Source organism: Salvelinus fontinalis, chromosome 30, assembly GCF_029448725.1.
Source record: "Salvelinus fontinalis isolate EN_2023a chromosome 30, ASM2944872v1, whole genome shotgun sequence".
NCBI lineage: Eukaryota > Metazoa > Chordata > Actinopteri > Salmoniformes > Salmonidae > Salvelinus > Salvelinus fontinalis.
This window is the reverse complement of record NC_074694.1, coordinates 34,913,524-34,935,267: the sequence shown is the minus strand read 5'-3', so window position 1 is coordinate 34,935,267 and position 21,744 is coordinate 34,913,524. Positions and strand designations below refer to the sequence as shown.

Sequence of the window (21,744 nt, the reverse complement as noted above, 5' to 3'; positions counted from 1 at the left end):
ATTTCAATTCATTGTAGAACAAGTCGTAATTTGACTTCACCCAGACGAAACGTAAAGTCCTTGTATAGAGTCCTATCGACCCGTTGTGGCTCTAATGTATTACAACTTCCAGAAGAGCGGCAGAGGGTGTCAATAGTAAACAACCATCTTAGAGGTACCTTATTCAGTAACGATTGACATTACTGTACCTCCAGAAACAGACCACTTATAGCACATCTATAAAACACAACGTTATGAAATGTTTAAAAAGCCGAAAGTGCTTATAGATGGGTTATGAGTTACTTAAATTAAGATAGTGTCACTGTAATGGAAATCATTACCACCCGTTGTTTACCTACAATTTGGAACATTTTACCTAAAATAAACAATGCCCTGTTGCAAAATGCTGAAGCTGGTCGCTCAACTGCTGGAACAATAAAATGAAGACATTTTGAGTAAATGTAAAGCTGCCAGAATGATGAACGTTTTGAAATGAATATATGGAATAGAAAGAAATAAGGCAGTAAAAATAACAGTCAACATATCTTCAAAAGACTGTAAACATCTCTCATAAAAGGTTGTTCCTCCTTACCATTTAAAATATGTACTAAATCGTCAAGTTCTTTTGACTGATAAGACTATCATCCAAAAATCATTTGTCTTTTGGTATTAGTTTAAAAATCAACCATAAAAATGTAGCACGGTCAGCGCATCTGTGAAAATATCTGCATATCTTCTGTTAAAAGAATACATCAAACATTCTATAGCTATCAGGGTTAAGAAGAAGGAAATGACAACATCTCTCCACTTGAACGATTGACAATATCTTGATACAGATCACACTGCGGAAGCATTGTCGGGGTAGAGACAACACCACGAGGATCTAATCTACCTCCAGGTCTTCAAGTTTAGAACTCTATCCAGACCTTGCTCCCTCTCCAAAAAAAATCTAATTAAGACCAGTACTTTGGCATTCTATTCCTCTGAACATGAATCGCTAGATAAAACAAAACTCAAAATCTCTCTCTGGTCTGTTTGTTAATTCATTGTCATCACAGCAGCGTATTGCATTTCTTCACAATTGAACAGACCATGACACACAGCGTAGTGGGCAGAGGGAGGACAACCTACGTTATACAGATCGTCTTCAGCTCTCGTCGGGAAAGACGCACGTAACAGAAACGGTAGTAGCATCTGTCGACAGACTTGTGTGGGATGTGATGACTTACGAGGAACTCTTTTTGTGCTATGCTGATTTTTGTGTCACTAATCGTTTGGACAAATCATGATTTCACAGGTGCTCGGATCTTTCGATTTTCGGGAAGGGGACATTTGGCCCATAGGCTTGCCTGAAACTTGCAGAGTGCTTCTGTTTGGGAGGGTGGGGGGGGGGGGGGGGGGTGGGGGGGGGGGGGGACTTCACAAGTCGCGTTAGTATCTCTTAACATCTCCCCCGAGAACTTAACAGAGCATCTGACATAATTAAACAAGACTTTAGTTCTTGTTTTCCGAGATTAATATAATCTTAAAAGTCAATCATGAAAAAGTACCACTGCAAGGATACAGGTTAAGAAGAACAGGTAAGGCAATTTGGAAGCAAAACATATAGCCAGATAGAGAACAGCAATGCTAAAAGTACTTACCCTTTACTGAGTATAACTTAAAAATTGATAAATACAAATCATTCTGGGACAATTTAAAAGACAAAAGGATCTGAAATTAAACAAAAAGACACTTTAGGCACATTATATAAAACCTACAACATATCATATGCAAGCCAACAAAACGAGGGATAATCATTTGAGTATTGATTACAGTAGTTTACCTGAGTTAGATACCTGTTAACAGTGGTTAGAAATCAAGAAGCACATACGTCGGACAAAGAGTTATGGAGAAAGGACTTCATTGATATAGTGCATATAGTGCAGTGAATCACGGGGCAAGGGGGCGATGGACTGGGACTGTAAAACACAGATTAGGTACACTTGACCAATGAGAGACAAACCACTGGCGAGAGAAGGTTATTGGTGGAGGATCTGCTGCAGCACCTCCAGCAAGTGTTTCAGTCCGTAGACGTAGCCTTGGTCCTGGCTCTCGCTGGGGAAGACGTGAGCAAAGTCAATCATCCTCACCTCCACTTCGCTGGCCCTCTGCTCTGGCTGCGGCTCACCCCGACCTCCCTCCCCTTCCAGTTGGGCTTTGACACCGTTGCCGTTGGGCTGCTCCGACGACACCGGACCTGGGCACTTCCACGTGCTGTTGTGCGCCTGGGGGTTGGGGTCTGGCGTGGCGTTGCCATGGTGACCCCGGGTGCAGCCCTTCTTGTGCATGGCGTACATGGTGGACAGGCTGTAGTCGAGCGGCACGGCCGCGCAGACGTTGTTGTTGTGTTCCAGTACGTCCTCGTTGGGCTCGCAGCAGGCGGCAGACGTGGGCTTCTCTGGGAGGCCCCTGGGGATGTGGCCCTCCGGGTTGGGAGGAGGCAGGCCCTCGTATACAAACAACAAGGAGCTAGCATAGAAGGTTAACTGGATCTGGCCCTCGAACCATCTCAGGATGTTCTGGACCTTGAGGATACTGGCAGTGATGGCGTCTTTTCTCAGACTCGTCCCATTATAGAAGAATTTTGATAAACCTGGGAGAGGAGAGGAACGGGAGAGGTAATTATTGTTGTTGTTGAGGAATACAATGTTTTCTGATAAGAAATGACGGTGATGATTTAATCTGTTTAGGAAACCGCGTCGGGCATCGTCTAATTGAGAGAAACCCTGTGGAAATAGACAGAAGGGTAGACATGTTGTTTATTTTGTGCCGGGGTTATTATTGTTTCAGGAGCTCACCGTCTTTGACGGTGTCCTTGAGGAGGCCTCGTCCGTAATGTTGGTCATATGAGTCATAGCCGTCAGAGTTCACCTTGTACACCTGGAGGGTTCGAAAGACAGAAAGGAAGAATGACATTTATTTAATCTAGGCAAGTCAGTTAAGAACAAATTCAAATTTTACAATAACGGCCTACCCCGGCCAAACCCTCCCCTAAACCGGACAATGCTGGGCCAAATTGTGCCCAGCGTATGGGACGCCCAATCACGGCCGGTTGTGATACAGCCCGGGATCGAACCAGGGTCTGCAGTGACTCCTCTAGCACTGGGATGCAGTGCCTTAGACCGATGCGCCACTCGGGCGGCCAAGAAACAGTTAGACGCAGCACATAGGCCTATTGTTTGTTCTCATATGGAAGCAGTAACAAGCAATGCTTAACTTCAAAAAGGAGATGACCCGTCTCCATATAACAAACTCAAAGTGATTACAATCATGGGTGGAATACTCCCTCTGGTGGTGAAATTATTTTTACACACAATTTGCTCAAAACATTTCGAATATGATGCACATATGTGACATAATATGATACAGATTTTTCCCGGTGATATTAATAGCAATGCGAGTAGAAATCAGAAGTCTGTGAGGACTCCGAGATAATTCCATTCCCACGCTGAGAGGGGCAAAACTGTTATCTACACCAGAGGGATTCCTCCCTCCATCACTGCAATCCAGAACATCATTATCAGTAATTAGTCTTATCGCTCTGGGGTGATCAGCAGATTTTTCCATGCTCCGTGCCAGAAAGCCTTTGACCCTGGGGCAAACACAGGGCATGTCAGTGGACGACCCTCGCGCTGAAAGGTCTGTGTTCTTACAAAGCCTACACTATGACGAATCTCATTCACGTACTAGTCTACCTGATTACCTGAGCTGTAAGATGGATGAGAAGACAACCTGGTATGGCAGAGCTGGCCAGTGCAGGTCCCTAGGTCATGTGGAGGGAAATATTCCAGAAGTGAAAAATACACCGGTGGTCCTCAACATCCATTTCCCAAAGCAGAGTGCGACAGGCACAAATACGCATTCATTTGCTGATTGACATTTGAGTTAAAGAGTTTGTATTTGAAAAGAGACTAAATTGTAGCACGTTCCCTGTTTACTCCACAGCGTGGGACTAAAGGAGATGAACAGTTATGTTATCATGACCCTCGAGACCTGTGAGGAACACCCAAAGGAGGGGAGGGCATAATGGTGATTGGGGTAAAGGAAAGGTCCTAGTCAACAGATCTGAGATCAGACAGATAGAAGCTCCATCCTGTTTTACTGATAACTAGAGGCTTCCTATTACTGACCTCCCAAGAGGCTGCTGTTCGGTAACCAAAAGACAAACTCAAAATGTTGTCGCGCACAGAAAAAGGGAACAAATGAGTCACTGACAAACACAAAACAGGTGGGGTTTTGAAGGGGTTCTAAAAGGCATCAATGTGGGTGACTACTGGGTGCTGGCCAAGCAACTCCAGTAGGGTCTTAAAAAACACCCACCATGGACGCCCACTGGATTTGCCTGAGAAAAGACAAACAAAAAAAAATAAAAAATGAGGATAGGAAGTACCAATGGAAAACTGCCAGGTAAAGGCTTTGTTCGGCTCTCTAAGGTGGAAGAGCTAACGTGAGGTGTAGTTCTCCCAACATCTCCTCTCCAACTGATGCACTGGGCCAGCTGGTCTTAAATACCAGCTGCGCAGGTGAAACACATCCTGGCTAACGAGGTGCTAGGTTACACACGTGAAAACGGAGAGAAAAACCCTCGCCTGTAACACTACAAATACTGAACACGGCTTAAATTTTTACAACAACTAGTACTACAGAATTAGTTACACAGGCAAGATAATAGACCAGCAAAGTGGGGCGTTTAACTGATTAGACTATTTGCCATGCATTCAAATACCTTTTGTCTGTGTGTACTTTTCAGGTATGTACAGTGCATTCGGAAAGTATTCAGACCACTTTCCTTTTTCCACATTTTGTTACGTTACTGCCTTATTCTAAAATGGATTAAATCAATATGCACACACAGTAACCAGTGATTAAAGCAAAACGTTTTTCATTTTTATTAAGTGAAATATCATATTTACATAAGTACTCAGTACTTTGTTGAAGCACCTTTGGCAGCGATTACAGCCTCAAGTTTTCTTGGGTATGATGCTACAAGCTTGGCATTTAGGGAGTTTCTCCCATTCTTCTCCGCAGATCCTCTCAAACTCTGTCAGATTGGATGGGGAATGTCACCGCACAGCTATGTTCAGGTCTCTCCAGAGATGTACGATCGTGTTCAAGTCCGGGCTCTGGCTAGGCCACTCAAGGACATTCAGAAACTTGTCCCGAAGCAGGAGCAGGCTTTCATCAAGGATCTCTCAGTATATTGCTCCGTTCATCTTTCCCTCCATCCTGACTAGTCTCCCAGTCCCTGCCGCTGAAAAACATCCCACAGCATGATGCTGCCATCCCCATGCTTCACCGTAGGGATGGTGCCAGGTTTCCTCCAGACATGACGCTTGGCATTCAAAGTAATCAATATTGGTTTCATCAGACTAGAGGATCTTGTTTCTCATGGTATGACAGTCCTTTAGGTGCCTTTTGTCAAACTCCAAGCGGGCTGTCATGTGCCTTTTACTGAGGAGTGGCTTCCATCTGGACACTCTACCATAAAGGCCTGATTGGTGGAGTGCTGCAGAGATGGTTGTCCATCTGGAAGGTTCTCCCATCTCCACAGAGGAAATCTGGAGCTCTGTCAGAGTGACCATCGGGTTCTTGGTCACCTCCCTGACCAAGGCCTTTCTCTCCTGATTGCTCAGTTTAGCCTGGCAGCCAGCTCTAGGAAGAGTCTTGGTGGTACCACAATTCTTCCATTTAAGAATGATGGAGGCCACTGTGTTCTTGGTGACCTTCAATGCTGCAGACATGTTTTGGTACCCTTCCCCAGATCTGTGCCTTGACTCAATCCTGTCTCGGAGATCTAAGGACAATTCCTTCGACATCCTGGCTTGGTTTTTGCTCTGACACGCAGTCAACTGTGGGACCTTATATAGACAGGTGTGTACCTTTCCAAATCATGTCCAATCAATTAAATTTACCCCAGACTGACCAGTGAAGTTGTAGAAACATCTCAAGGATGATCAATGGAAACAGGATGAACCTGAGCTCAGTTTTGAGTCTCATAGCAAAGGGTCTGAATAGTTATGCAAATAAGGTATTTCAGTTCATTTACTTTTAATACATTTGCTAAAATTTCTAAAAACCTTTTTTCATATTGTCATTACAGGATATTGTGTCTAGATTGAGAATATTTGTATCTATTTAATCAATTTTAGAATAAGGCTGTAACGTAACAAAATGTGGAAAAAGGAAAGTGGTCTGAATCCTTCCGTATGCAGTGTAAATATGGTGACGTGTAAGGCCATGTTCAGTTCAGTGAATTGGTCAATAAAACTATATAGCACGTGGTAGTATTTTGCAGTCCAGCTGTATTGAAATCTTGCGAATGGCATGACTGTTTAACAAAGTTTGAGGAAAGACACGCGTTGAGTTTTCCATATACCAAGGCAACACTGAAAGCTGCTCTATACTTAATCCATGATGTTAATGTAAAATCATAACAATCCTGTTGTTGAGGGGGCCAATCAACTATATTACTATAGGCTGGATTTGGTCATTGGGGTAGAGATGAGGACTCTCCTGTAAGTCGTTATGGAATGGAAGAATAGTGGTATGTTGGTTTTAGCCCTGTGTGATTGATTGGTCAGTGACGACCAACCCTGTGTTCAAACAGAGAGACCTCAGAATGGACCCGGATGAGAAATGTAACTCTTCACATAAACATTAACCTAAACATGTGTGAGGTGTGAAGCCAGTCAGACAGTAACTGGGAAGTAGGGCATTGGAACAGGTGATGTTGGACTAATGAGATTAATCTACAGTGTATTCGGAAGGTATTCAGACCGCTTCACGTTTTCCACATTTTGTTACATTACAGCCTTATTCTAAAATGTATTAAATGAAACATTTTCCTCATCAATCTACACACAATACCCCATAATGACAAAGCGAAAAAAACAGGTGTAGAAATTTTTGCAAATGTATTAAAAATAAATTAACAGAAATATCTTATTTACATAAGTATTCAGACCCTTTACTGTGAGACTCGAAATTCAGCTCAGCTGTATCCTGTTTCCAATGATGATCCTTGAGATTTCTACAACTTGGAGTCCACATGTGGTAAATTAAATTGATTGGACATGTTTTGGAAAAGCACCCACCTGTCTATATAAGGTCCAACAGTTGACAGTGCATGTCAGAGCAAAAACCAAGCCATGAGGTCAAAGGAATTTCCATGCTGTGAGGATGTTTTTCAGCGGGAGGGACAGGGAGACTAGTCAGGATGGAGGGAAAGATGAACGGAGCAAAGTACAGAGAGATCCTTGATGAAAACCTGCTCCAGAGCGCTCAGGACCTGTGTGCTTAGGGACAACGAACCTAAGCACACAGACAAGAAAACGCAGGAGTGACTTCGGGATAAGTCTCTGAATGTCCTAGTGGACCAGCCAGAGCCCGGGCTTGAATACGATCGAACATTTCTGGAGAGACCCGAAAGAAAGCTGTGCGGAGATGCTCACCATCCAACCTGACAGAGCTGGAGAGGATCTGCAGAGAAGAATGGGAGAAACTCCCCAAATACAGGTGTGCCAAGCTATTAGCGTCATACCCAAGAAGACTCGAGGCGGTAATCGCTGCCAAAGGTACATCAAAGTACTGACTAAAGGGTCTGAATACTTATGTAAATGTGGTATGTTTTTTTTTTGTGTGCAAACATTTCTAAAACCCTGTTTTTGCGTAGATTGATGACGGAAATTAAGGCTCTAACGTAACAAAATGTGGAAAAAGTCAAGGGACCTGAATACTTTCCGAAGTTATCCTACATTTAACATTTACATTTAAGTCATTTAGCAGACGCTCTTATCCAGAGCCTATTAGTCTCTTTTTTTATTTACTTTTTAAAAAATATATATTTGTTACGTTTACAATTTCAGATTACTTCATACAGTTAGTTACCTCAAATTATTGGCAACCTTGATATAGATGAGCAAAAAATACAAAAATAAATACAAATATTGAGCTATATTGTATGCTAAAACAATGGGGAAATTATACACTGCTCACAAACTGTCCACTAAGTAAGCAACACTGATTGACAATAAATTTCACATGCTGTTGTACAAATGGAATAGACAAAAGGTGGAAATTATACGCAATTAACAAGACACCCCCAAAAAAGGAGTGATTCTGCAGGTGGTGACCACAGACCACTTCTCAGTTCCTATGCTTTCTGGCTGATGTTTTGGTCACTTTTGAATGCTGGCGGTGCTCTCACTCTAGTGGTAGCATGACACCCTCATGGAGTCTGTTTCTGACCGTTTGAGCAGACACATGCACATTTGTGGCCTGCTGGAGGTCATTTTGCAGGGCTCTGGCAGTGCACCTCCTTGCACAAAGGCAGAGGTAGCGGTCCTGCTGCTGGGTTGTTGCCCTCCTACGGCCTCCTCCACGTCTCCTGATGTACTGGCCTGTCTCCTGGTAGCGCCTCCATGCTCTGGACACTACGCTGACAGACACAGCAAACCTTTTTGCCACAGCTCGCATTGATGTGCCATCCTGGATGAACTGCACTACCTGAGCCACTTGTGTGGGTTGTAGACTCCGTCTCATGCTACCACTAGAGTGAGAGCACCGCCAGCATTCAAAAGTGACCAAAACATCAGCCAGAAAGCATAGGAACTGAGAAGTGGTCTGTGGTCACCACCTGCAGAATCACTCCTTTTTTGGGGGTGTCTTGCTAATTGCCTATAATTTCCACCTTTTGTCTATTCCATTTGCACAACAGCATGTGAAATTTATTGTCAATCAGTGTTGCTTCCTAAGTGGACAGTTTGATTTCATAGAAGTGTGATTGACTTGGAGTTACATTGTGTTGTTTAAGTGTTCCCTTTATTTTTTTGAGCAGTGTATTATTTTAGACTATGCCTTGCAGGGGCATAAATATCATACCCTCCCTCCAAAAAAAAGCTAGCCTGCCATTATTGTTAATGGTTAGCATGTCTTAGGGTATGATGTTTGTGCCTCTCCATTTCTCACTAATCATTATTCACGATTCATTGAAGATTATCAGCAATCATGGTAGCATCCACCTCAATCCAGCAGCATACCACCCTGCATACCACTGCTGGCTTGCTTCTGAAGCTAAGCAGGGTTGGTCCTGGTCAGTCCCTGGATGGGAGACCAGATGCTGCTGGAAGTGGTGTTGGAGGGCCAGTAGGAGGCACTCTTTCCTCTGGTCTAAAAAATATCCCAATGCCCCAGGGCAGTGATTGGGGACACTGCCCTGTGTAGGGTGCCGTCTTTCGGATGGGACGTTAAACGGGTGTCCTGACTCTCTGAGGTCATTAAAGATCCCATGGCACTTATCGTAAGAGTAGGGGTGTTAACCCCGGTGTCCTGGCTAAATTCCCAATCTGGCCCTCAAACCATCATGGTCACCTAATAATCCCCAGTTTACAATTGGCTCATTCATCCCCCTCCTCTCCCCTGTAACTATTCCCCAGGTCGTTGCTGCAAATGAGAACGTGTTCTCAGTCAACTTACCTGGTAAAATAACGGTAAAATAAAAATAAAAATAAAAAATGTATAAGTGTTCAGAAACATATCATATTCGTATTTAGAATAAAAGTTACTCCAAAATGACAAGTAAAATATTACTTGTTAAACAATGTTACGGATACAAGTGTTCTGTGTGTATCCTGTGTGTATTTATTTTCTCTCCTTCTCCCCTACTCACAGGTGACAATAATCATTCCCCAATCAGTCATCAATCAGTCGCTAATCGGAAGACACCTGCTCCTTTTCCCTTACCCAATCACAGTCCCTTTCCCTTGGTTTAAAACCCCTGTCAGTTGTTGTCTCCCCAGCTCAATCTCTTTGTAACATGCCTTCTGTCTGTAGATCGCTTGTGTGTTTTGCAGCTACATGTCACTTTGTCCCCGCCTGTGAGTATTGTGTTTGTTATGGTGTTTGTTTGATAGTGGGAAAAGGGGGTAACCAGACAAGTCGCCCTTGGGCTACACTACCCGTAGTTAAACATTGGTAAAAACACTAGTTAGAACTGGGCGGACCACCCCCTGTATTTTTGGTTAGTTAGTTAGCTGTTGGTGAAGTAGGCTAGTCTAGCTTAGGGGTGTTTTTGAATTATTTCATTCCTTGGGTCCCGCTCAGCCCCTTTTCCTGCCCCCCCATTTACCGTGTGTTTATAAATAAACATTTAGTGTTTGACGGTAATTAAGTTGTCTGTTATTTGTTCTCACTGTTATGTTTTCACTATAATTTGCATGAGTTGTGTTACGGGTCCCATTACCATCCCCCCTAGACGGTCGGGCCAAAGGGATTTATGCCAGCAGCATACCACCCTGCATACCACTACTGGCTTGCTTCTGAAGCTAAGCAGGGTTGGTCCTGGTCAGGCCCTGGATGGGAGACCAGATGCTGCTGGAAGTGGTGTTGGAGGGCCAGTAGGAGGCACTCTTTCCTCTGGTCTAAAACTAGTTCCCAATGCCCCAGGGCAGTGATTGGGGACACTGCCCTGTGTAGGGTGCCGTCTTTCGGATGGGACGTTAAACGGGTGTCCTGACTCTCTGAGGTCATTAAAGATCCCATGGCACTTATCGTAAGAGTAGGGGTGTTAACCCCGGTGTCCTGGCTAAATTCCCAATCTGGCCCTCAAACCATCATGGTCACCTAATAATCCCCAGTTTACAATTGGCTCATTCATCCCCCTCCTCTCCCCTGTAACTATTCCCCAGGTCGTTGCTGCAAATGAGAACGTGTTCTCAGTCAACTTACCTGGTAAAATAACGGTTAAATAAAATAAATTCGTAACAAACAATCTCTTTATCCGTGCAATTGTATAAGTATTCAGAGACTTGTCCCAAATCCACTCCTGCATTGTCGTGGCTGTGTGCTTAGGGTTGTTGTCCTGTTGGAAGGTGAACCTTCACCCCATTTTGAGGTTCTGAGCGCTCTGGAGCAGGTTTTCATCAAGGATCTCTCTGTACTTTGCTCTGTTCATCTTTCCCTCCATCCTGACTAGTCTCCAAGTCCCTGCCGTTGAAAAACATCCCCACCTCATGATGCTGCCACCACCACCATGCTTCACCGTAGGGATGGTGCCAGGTTTCCTCCAGACGTGATGCTTCAAGCCAAAGAAATCAATATTGGTTTCGTCAGACTAGAGAATCTTGTTTCTCATGGTCTGAGAATCCTTTAGGTGTCTTTTGGCAAACTCCAAGCGGGCTGCCGTGTGCATTTTATTGAGGTCGGTCAGAACCAGGGCAAAGAAACCCCACTCAAAAGGTACATGGACAAGTATGGTAGCAGATTCTCAGCAGGACCAAGCCAGCCATACAGAATGGAGGCAAATCAGATATTTAAAAATAAATAACAAAAGCAGCATCAACAGTCAAGCAAGCAATTTACAAGTCGAAAGGGGAGGTCTGGCCTCTGGAGAAGGAATGAAATACACTTTGAAAGGGAAAACGTATGTAACATACTTTTTGTAGTTTTACAAAGTGAACCAAATCCTGCAGCCATGAATTGTGCGATGATGGGTGAACGTTTCCCACTCAAGGTCTATGCGTCTCTTGGATAGGACACTAGCAAAAGCGATTGCATCCCGCATTGCCCGGGCACCATTAAACCAGTAGGTGGTAGACCAAAAAGGGCGAGCAGAGGGCACACTTCTACATTGACTCTAAACATAAGGCATTGTTGCAAAAACACTTGACCTAAACACAACAATCTTTGAATCGTCCTTCTAGCTCTGGTTCGGCTGCCCGGGCAGGTTTATCAACACCTGGTAAAAGCCCTTGGAGGGATTATTGACATTGCGTTCCTGTGATTACAATGTTAACGGAAAACAACTAGTCTGATTACGGAGATGAGGTCATCGGGTATTGATTCTACTTGTTCAATACTAGTGAGTGTACAAAACAACAGTGTACAAAACAGTAGGAAGACCTTCCTAGTATTGAGTTGCACTCCCCTTTGGCCCTCAGAACAGCCTCAATTTGTCGGGGGATGGACTCTACCGGGTGTTTAAATGTTCCACAGGGATGCTGGCCCATGTCGACTCCAATGCTTCCGACACTTGTGTCAAGTTGACTGGATGTCCTTTGGGCGGTGGGCCATTCTTGATAGACATGGGGAAACTGAGTGTGAAAAAGCCAGCAGCGTTGCAGTTCGCCTGGCACCTACTACCATACCCCGTTCAAAGGCACTTAAATCGTTCGTAATGCCCATTCACCCTCTGAATGGCACACAAACACAATCCATGTCTCCATTGTGTCAAGGCTTAAAAGTCCTCCTTTAACCAGTCTCCCGCCCCCTTCATCTACACAAGTGGATTTAACAGATGACATCAATAGGGGATCATAGCTGTCACCTGGATTCACTTAGTCAGTTCCTAATCTTTAGTACACTCAGCGTACTGAGTTGAGGTCTGGCAAAAGTTTTTTCCTTGAACTTGATTTTTCTGACCATGACAACCTTGACATAACAAACTATTAATATAATGAAGACAGTGAATATCAGTGCTCTAAATCTACCCTTCATATTGAAATAACCTCATATCCTGCCCTTCACTCTGCCTTTACTTTCTCAAAATGGTTACTAATGCCAAGTAACCACATACGATGAGCATTTTAGTCATTTCAATAAACTTCCTTTCAATAAAACTTTCTGTCGCTGACCTGTCGCTGACTTTTCCTAAATATCTGTATTGTACAGTCTAGCAGTACTTTGAGATCCAACAGAATAAAAACAAACTTTCTGAGCATTTCTACCTCAAAGCGCCATGATGATCAAGTTGACCATATCAGTGCAATTGGAAAGTATTCAGACTTCTTCACTTGTTCCACATTTTGCTACGTTACAGCCTTATTCTAAAATGGATTTTATTTTGTAAATCCCCCTCAAACTGTGGGAGCTTATATAGATACTGTAGGTGTGTGCCTTTCCAAATCATGTCCAATCAATTGAATGTACACAGGTGGACTCCAAATCAATTTCGAGTCATAGCAAAGGGTCTGAATACGTAGGTAAATAAAAGTATGATTTTTTTATTTTCTATAAATTTGCAAAAATGTCAAAAAACTGTTTTCGTTTTGTCATTATGAGGTATTGTGATGTCATTATGGGATATTGTATGTAGATTAAGGAGATTTTTTATTTAATCCATTTAAGAATAAGGCTGTAACAAGAGAATGGGTCTGAATACTTTCCGAATGCATTGTAAGCCTATTTAACACTACCAATAGCCACCAATGCCTAATTTAACTAATATTAATCTATTTAATATACAGTTGAAGTCGGAAATTTACATACCTTAGCCAAATACATTTCAACTCAGTTTTTCACAATTCCTGACATTTAATCCGAGTAAAAATTCCCTGTCTTAGGTCAGTTAGGATCACCACTTTATTTTAAGAATGTGAAATGTCAGAATAATAGTAGAGTGATTTCATCTTTTATTTCTTTCATCACATTCCCAGTGGGTCAGAAGTTTACATACACTCAATTAGTATTTGGTAGCATTGCATTTAAATTGTTGAACTTGGGTCAAACGTTTCGGGTAGCCTTCCACAAGCTTCCCACAATAAGTTGGGTGAATTTTGGCCCATTCCTCCTGACAGAGCTGGTGTAGCTGAGTCAGGTTTGTAGGCCTCCTTGCTCGCACACACTTTTTCAGTTCTGCCCACAAATTCTCTTTAGGATTGAGGTCAGGGCTTTGCGATGGCCACTCCAATACCTTGACTTTGTTGTCCTTAAACCATTTTGCCACAACTTTGGAATTATGCTTGGGGGTCATTGTCCAGTTGTGACCAAGCTTTAACTTCCTGACTGATGTCTTGAGATGTTGCTTCAATATATCCACATAATTTTCTTTTCTCTTAATGCCATCTATTTTGTGAAGTGCACCAGTCCCTCCTGCAGCAAAGCGCCCCCACAACATGATTCTGCCACCCCCATGCTTCACGGTTGGGATGGTGTTCTTTGACTTGCAAGCCTCCCCCTTTTTCCTCCAAACATAACGATGGTCATTATGGCCAAACAGTTCTATTTTTGTTTCATCAGACCAGAGGATATTTCTCCAAAAAGTACAATCATTGTACCAACGTGCAGTTGCAAACCATAGTCTGGCTTTTTTATGGCGGTTTTGGAGTTGTGGCTTCTTCCTTGCTGAGCGGCATTTCAGGTTATGTCGACATAGGACTGTTTTACTGTGGATATAGATACTTTTGTACCTGTTTCCTCCAGCATCTTCACAAGGTCCTTTGCTGTTGTTCAGGGATTGACTTACACTTTTTCACCAAAGTACGTTCATCTCTAGGAGACAGAACATGTCCCCTTCCTGAGCGTTATGACGGCTGCGTGGTCCCATGGTGTTTATACTTGAGTACTATTGTTTGTACAGATGAACGTAATACATTCAGGCGTTTAGAAATTGCTCCCAAGGATGAACCAGAATTGTGAAGGTCTACATTTTCTGAGGTCTTGGCTGATTTCTTTTGATTTTCCTATGATGTCAAGCAAAGAGGCACAGAGTTTGAATGTAGGCCTTAAAATACATCCACAGGTACACCTCCAATTGACTCAAATTATGTCAATTAGCCTATCAGAAGCTTATAAAGCCATGACATCATTTTCTGGAATTTCCCAAGCTGTTTAAAGGCACAGTCAAATCAGTGTATGTAAACTTCTGACCCACTGGAATTGTGATACAGTGAATTATAAGTGAAATAATCTGTCTGTAAACAATTGTTGGAAAACATTACTTGTGTCATGCACAAAGTAGATGTCCTAACCGACTTGCCAAAACTATAGTTTAACAAGAAATTTGTGGAGTGATTGAAAAATGAGTTAATGACTAAGTGTATGTAAACTTCCGACTTCAACTGTACACCATCACAAAGAAACCCATTATAATTTTGTTTAGGTGGGTCTTAAGTGGGCTCCCGAGTGGCACAGCGGTCTAAGGCACTGCATCTCAGTGCTAGTGGCGTCACTACTGACACCTTGGTTCGAATCCAGGCTGTATCACAACCGGTCGTGATTGGGAGTCCCATAGGGCGGCACACAATTGGCCCAGTGTCGTCCGGGTTTGGCCAGTGTAGGCCATCATTGTAAATAAGAATTTGTTCTTAACGGACTTGCCTAGTCAAATAACGATGAAATAAAAATAAACAATTTATTAAGACACATTATGATGTTAAGAAAATGTATTTCAAAAGAACAGAATAGCATATTTTGAGTATAATTATGTTCTCTTATTACGTCTGTAGCCTAGGCTATATTGCTGTGCCGTGCCAATGAAATCAACTAGTTTATTTAGCAGCCAAGACACGTTTAAATTCCCCTGTCCTTATGACAATCAACACATATTTTACAATTACAATATAATAGAAAAAAATATCCTGAATATTTTCCCCAGACAAGCTATTGCTGAGTGTCGCTAGTATTCACATGTTGAAAACATGGTGATTCTACAAAAAAAGTGATATTCTGAAAGAGCCCAACTCCTTATTTTTTTAGTTGTTTGGCAAATGTACACTACCAATCAAAAGTGGGCTAATTGATCATTCGAAAACCCTGTAAGAAAACCCTGAGCCTGTAATCGAACCCACAAATTCTGATGCTCCAGATACTCAACTAGTCTAAAGAAGCCCAGTTTTATTGCTTCTTTAAATTAGAACAACAGTTTTCAGCTACGCTAAAATAATTGCAAAAGGGTTTTCTAATGATCAATTAGCCTTTTAAAATGACAAACTTAGATTAGCTAACACAACATGCCATTGGAACACAGGAGTGATGATTTCTGATAATGGGCCTCTGTACACCTATGTCGATATTCCATAAAAAAATCAGCCGTTTCCAGCTACAATAGTCATGTACAACATTAACAATGTCTACACTGTATTTCTGATCAATTTCATGTTATTTAAAATGGACAAAAAAAGTGCTTTTCTTTCCAAAACAAGAACATTTCTAGTGACCCCAAACTTTTGAACGGTAGTGTAGGTGTTCGAAAATTTAGTATCTGCTCTTTCCGGTGGTATATAGGAATCAAAACTCTTGGACTGCATGTGGCTCTGTAGGAGGATTGGAAAAATCTATTTTTTTGGAGAGAAATATTTTTAAGCATGCGCTCCTTCACAAACTGTGCAGTTCATCAGTCAACTTCAGAACGGAATAGGCATTTACTGCAATTTCAGGTACAAACTCAATAAAACAAGGAATACATTTCAGGCTTTTCAAAAACATTGCTCTGCTATTAAGATCTTTTACTGTACGAGAACTTCGCTTGAAGAGACAATCATGTTTACATCGGAGAGGGGTTACTCTTGGCCGAGTCTCACCCGCAACCTCCACAGGTGGCATAGAGGACGGGAGAATCTCAGCTTTACACTTCAGTAATAAGTAGTCGCAAGTATTTTTTCGATGCCGCTCAATAATTGCAGCGTAAAAACAGCCTAAGGTACTGCCTCCAAGGTCTCATATAGCCCCTCTCATTAACATGGCAGTAGCAGTTAAGAGAGGCCTTTTCAACCCAATGGGAGGGGCTCATAGTGAGGCTGAATAGGGAGACTCACCCTCATTCCGAGAACCAGGAAGCCAATCTCCTCCATTAGCGGGTACTTCTTGATCTGCTGGTCCCGCTTCTCGTAGGAGGCGTAGGGGTCGTAGCTCTTCTGGCCTATCTTCACGTCCATAATACAGGGCTTCTGGAACCGCCGAGTGACATCCTCAAGTTTCAGGTACAGCTCTGTGATGCCATCAGAGGGCGGCGCAGAAATAAGGCGTGGGAGAGACATTTTGAAATAAATTAACACATTTGGCCACTAGACTGATAGACGAGGCTTTGTTTCACCACTACAGTGTCATGTTCTAGTAGCAAAGCAGAACACTGTCATGATTGTTTACATTTAACAGCTGGAGAGCTCCGCTGTGAAACCATCAGAATGACAGAAGTCTTTTTGAATGAAGTGCTGACCTAGGATCAGTTTAGCCCTTTAGATTGTAATGACTAACATTTTATGGGCAGGGAGGACCTGTTTCTAGATTAACACTTCTCCCCTGAGTTTATTTGGGAATACAGGCCCTGGTACATGTTGAAATAATATCCCAGGTAGGTTTAAGGATTTTTCTATGTGCTGGTGTTTACCGTTAGGAGATTCAGGAGAGGACCAGGTGCCAAAGTATTTGGGGAGGTGATGCTGAAGGACCAACAGACACGGATCACAGCAGTCCTCGGCGTAGACCTGTCAGAAGCAAAGGACGGTTAGGACATACTTCATACTGGTTGAAGAATCATATCAGCTCCGTTGAGGGAACTATTCACAATCTCTGTGGGAATGTCTGTCTTTATTGATGGGGATGTTATTTTACCAACATGTCGCATGGAGAACAAATATTAAGAGTCATGCGATAGTACAAAACAAACATTATTTTCCTTCCCTTTCATCGTTCACTAGTCAAATGATGGTGTTGAAAGTAGCCAAGTTTGTAATACGTGAGTCCTCTATAAGAGAGTATTTCCAAAGCAACCATTTCATCCTGTGTACATCTAGTCCACTTCCACAATAGTAGAGTAAGCGGTGCCAGTGGGATATCTCTGATAATGCTTTGGCTAAATGTTGTTACAGTGGACATGCTGAGGCAAACACCTTTCTTAAGCCCTTAAATAAACAGATAGCCCTCTGGTTTATACGTGGGGAGTGTGCTGACCTTGCCCATTGATTGAGCTAGTAGAGATGTTGTGGACTACATTACTGTGCCCAGTATTGCCATAACAAAGGCCCCCAGAGCCACTGTAAAGGGGACAGACGGCTAGGCTTCCTTAAGAACTATTCTGGGCGATTGAACGATAGAACGGTTTAGGAGTAATCGCTCACTTTTTGTTAACTCCTTTAATCTGCAAGTCAACTTGAACATAAACTTTGTTCAAACTGACATGGGGGAATTGAAAGTGATGCAGAACAGCAATTTCATAGAGCGCACACTGTACAGTGAAAATGATTGTACCTTCAGACAATAACATACATATCTATTTGTTTTTTGCATCAAATGGTGGATGGTTACCATGCTGTAGAACTGCATCTCTCTAGGACCTCGGGGAGGGGGCTGTAGCTGTTTGAGTACTGTGCCATCAGGATGTTGCAATATGCCTGTTGGGAAAAAAAGGTGTGGGCCATTCCGACACTTAGCAAAGATCTAGTACTGGTTGCAGCATAAAGGTCAAAGTCAGAATATCTCAAAAAGACATCCTTCCAGCTAAATAATCAATGATCAGACATGACTGGATTGGAGAATGTGACCGAGAGCGCCCTGGCTTTCACAATTGTGCAACCATTTTAGAACTGTAGCTTCTTCAAGAGAGAAAGAATGGAGGCCTTTATAAAGTATTCAGACTGGGCCAAACAGTTTGCCAGTCATACCCAGCTGAGAAGTGCAAAGGTTAACTTGTATTTAACGTGAAGTCATAAAAAACGCCCGGGCACCAGTATCATATATAGTAAGACACTTTGCACGCACTCTGAGTCTTGGCTCCAATATTAGATAGAATGGAGTAGGGAAAGAATGGACCGCAATCCACTCAACTAAATGTTACTGCCTCAAGCACAGATTGAACCTTACAACTAAAATCAGTTGAAATAGTGAAATTGAAAACTGAGAAGCACCGGCATGTTCCTGTACGTTACGTCATATACAGTAGGCTATGCTGATTAGAATATGCACCGGTTGGTTGTGGGATTGGGGATTACAGCTAGCGATACTGTCTATGACAGAGAATTTACCCTGGCCTGGCCTTCCCACTGGTAGGAAATGAACACTCCAAGCGTCAGCGTTTAATCAACTCAGAGGTTAAACGTGTGTCAAGAGTCTTGACCTAAATACGAGTCCGACACCCAAGCCCTGGCTGAGGGTAGGATTCAACTGAAAGGCTCTTAGCAGAGAGACAACGACGATTACGTCCTACTGACACTGGCGCTCTGTCACTGTCTCCAAGGACAGAAATAATACATTGGCCCTTTCAGCTAAGGGAGTGTTACTTCAAACATTGAATTTGTAAGCCTAATTCATGATTTGGGCTATAGCCACTGGTAAGTTGCTTGGTGAGTTTGTAGGCTACAACTAAGTGGATGATCAAGCGTGATAGTGGTGATTGAAATCCAGTTTGGCTTCTGTTGCTTGATAACAATAGGAGAGCAGATACTACAGGCTTCAACTAAAGTACACAAAAGGCTACAAGCAGGTGCTCTATTCTGTTATTGACTGACATTATGAAACCTATCACCATGGCTTGTTTGCTCCATAGCGTTGTCCTGGTGATAAAGAATCCTGGGGGGGGGGGGGGGAGTTTAGCCAACTTCTGTCAGCTTTTCTGAGGTATTGTCATTGAACAAAAAGGGAGCTATTCTACCATGCAGACCAAGATTGCACAATTAAATGTAACTCAGTAGTGGATAAACAACATGCATCGTGGCGGCGAAAGGAGAACATATTTGATAAGTCCAGTCACTGACCTACTTTATCAACGCCATACTTATGACCGGCCACCTGATGGGAGAGTGGCACACATCCGTTCAGGTGCGCCGCCTGCGATCCTCCCTGAGCGGTCTTCTCTTTCACTGAGCCGGAGAGGCAAGTTCCCAGGTTCAGCATGGGACTATTGATTTCCAGTCTTCCCAAAGCTAAAGATGAGTCCACTATCTGACGTTGAGTTGACATTAGCAATTCAATGGTTTTCAAAAAATAAAATAAAAATAGTCAATCTATAATTCACATGTTGATATTATGTAATCAGAGCGACCCCAGCACGATTTCGAACACCGAGGGATGTCTTCATCGAATTCGTCAAATGGGCTCGCGTTAATAAGCCCCAAGTCTAACCTATTATTTACAATGTAGCGAGGCTCCAAAAGCACTGCTACAATGATTTTCATATCTTCGTCGGCAACATTAATACACTCTGGCCACATCCCACTTCCTCACAAGGGAGACGTACACACTCCTCTCACAAAAAAATGTTCTGATGACACAAGACCGATATCCGCATGCAATCTCGAAAAATGTTTGTCTCTTCGAAACTACCTCGAGCGCGACCGTATCTTTGGCTATTTGGGATGCATACACAAACAAGCCCCGTTGTTGTCTGCTTACATTTACACGTCCCACAATGCTAAATTACAGGCTGCTAGCGGTGACATCACATCTGACACACAGGCTCCTCAACGCGAAATTGTTTCTCAATCAAAAATAAGCACGGGAAACAATGTAATGACGGACACACTATCGATATCTTTAAATAGTTGCAATGACGTTTACATTCGAACAGTACCCAATGTGGGCGGCTATCAACATGTCATCTTGCTGGCTACCTACCTAACCTACACTTGCGACACTGCCCCTACTGTCGCAATTCTGTCTACTTCTGGCAACAGCTTCAGTGCAGTGGCTTTTCCATCACTGTCGAAAAACAATGCCTAAAAATTATAATGTAGACTACGCCTACTTTCTAGATGAGTAAGGTAAAACCATGATTTGATTTAATGTTTTACATTTGCATGAGGTTTATCATCACTGTGCACAAAGGAATTTAATGTAGTTGATGACTTTATCATTCTGAAACTTCAAGTTGTATTCGTCGTATGTACGGATATACGCATGATATACACTCATGGTAAACTAAATGCTTACATGCCGGTTTCTTCTCGGCAATGCAAAAACAAAAGGAAATAATAAAAAATATGAAAACGAACATAAAGTAAAAGGAGTCATGGTACGTTATCACTAGTTTTCTTTCCAGCGCTTTGATTGACGTCACATCCTATAAATAAGACTCAAGAACAAATCACACTGGCCCTATAGTGGTAATTATAGGCGTTATCTGTTGTAAAATCTTCGTCATTGAGCCACATCTTGTAAACATGGTTGGTTTCTAAACAAGTTAATTGCATTCGAGATTTCCACTCAGCAATCATAACTTTGGAGATAATTAGTATACTGTTTATAGACCCACCCATAATGCATAAAAGTCATTTAATTTAATCATAATGTTTAGATTATGTAAGGATTTTAATCAAGTAGGCTGAACAATCCCATCATGGAACAACACAAAATAGCCCCCCCCCCCCCCATGAAACATGAAAACAACAAGAAAAGAACAATGTGGTGTCTTGTCCACCAGATGGCAGAGGAGGCCAGGGCAATCTGTATCAATATGGAAGAAACGCTACATCAATCTCCCAGCCCCCCATTTCTCTCTCCCCCTACCTTTTTGCCTTTTCTCTCTCCCGTTCCCCCTCCTTTTCTCCTCTGTCTTCCCTTCCCTCTGTATCCCTCGTTTTGTGTCAACGGTGCCAATTGGAATAAAGGTATTTAAAGGTGTGTGTGTATGAATGCGTACGTGCGTGCGTCTGTCGACTTGTGTGTGTGTCATCACAGTTATGTGTGCCTGTCATCCTGCTCTTCTAGATCAATGGAACACAGTTGCGTAGCAACCTGGTGATGGAAGGACAAAGAGTAACATAGATTAGATAAAGACCGAGGAAGGGAGACAGAGGGACTCAGAGGTAGGGAGGGAGGGAGACCTTCACAGTGGTCTCTGGAAAAGTAGGGAAAAAGGTTGTGAGAGGGGTAGTAGGCGACAAATGTGTTTGTATGTGTGTGTCAGGGTTGGGGTCAATGCCATTTAAATTCCAGTCAATTCAGAAAGTGAACCAAATTCCAATTTTACATTTTCTTAATTTAAAAGCATTTAAGAGAAATGGGATTTCAGTATAC

General features: G+C 42.7%; 2 protein-coding genes across 2 annotated transcripts in view; one reads left to right on the top strand and one right to left on the bottom strand.

Moving 5' to 3' along the window:
• Positions 1-1,374: 1,374 nt before the first annotated feature.
• On the bottom strand, positions 1,375-20,995 carry ipmkb (inositol polyphosphate multikinase b). The gene is made up of 6 exons (XM_055890649.1): positions 19,485-20,995; positions 18,040-18,125; positions 17,123-17,219; positions 16,551-16,723; positions 2,820-2,901; positions 1,375-2,614 (listed from the first exon to the last, which is right to left on the bottom strand). The coding sequence occupies exons 1-6, from the start codon at positions 19,687-19,689 to the stop codon at positions 2,001-2,003; spliced, it is 1,257 nt and encodes a 418-aa protein (XP_055746624.1). The 5' UTR covers positions 19,690-20,995; the 3' UTR covers positions 1,375-2,000.
• A 265-nt stretch (positions 20,996-21,260) lies between these two features.
• The window catches only part of LOC129829107 (neurexin-1a-like), an 86,176-nt gene continuing 85,692 nt past the window's right edge, over positions 21,261-21,744 (top strand). Inside the window, exon 1 of the mRNA XM_055890613.1 lies at positions 21,261-21,335. The gene's annotated coding sequence lies outside the window, so the exon portion shown is untranslated. The remainder of the gene's footprint in view (positions 21,336-21,744) is intronic.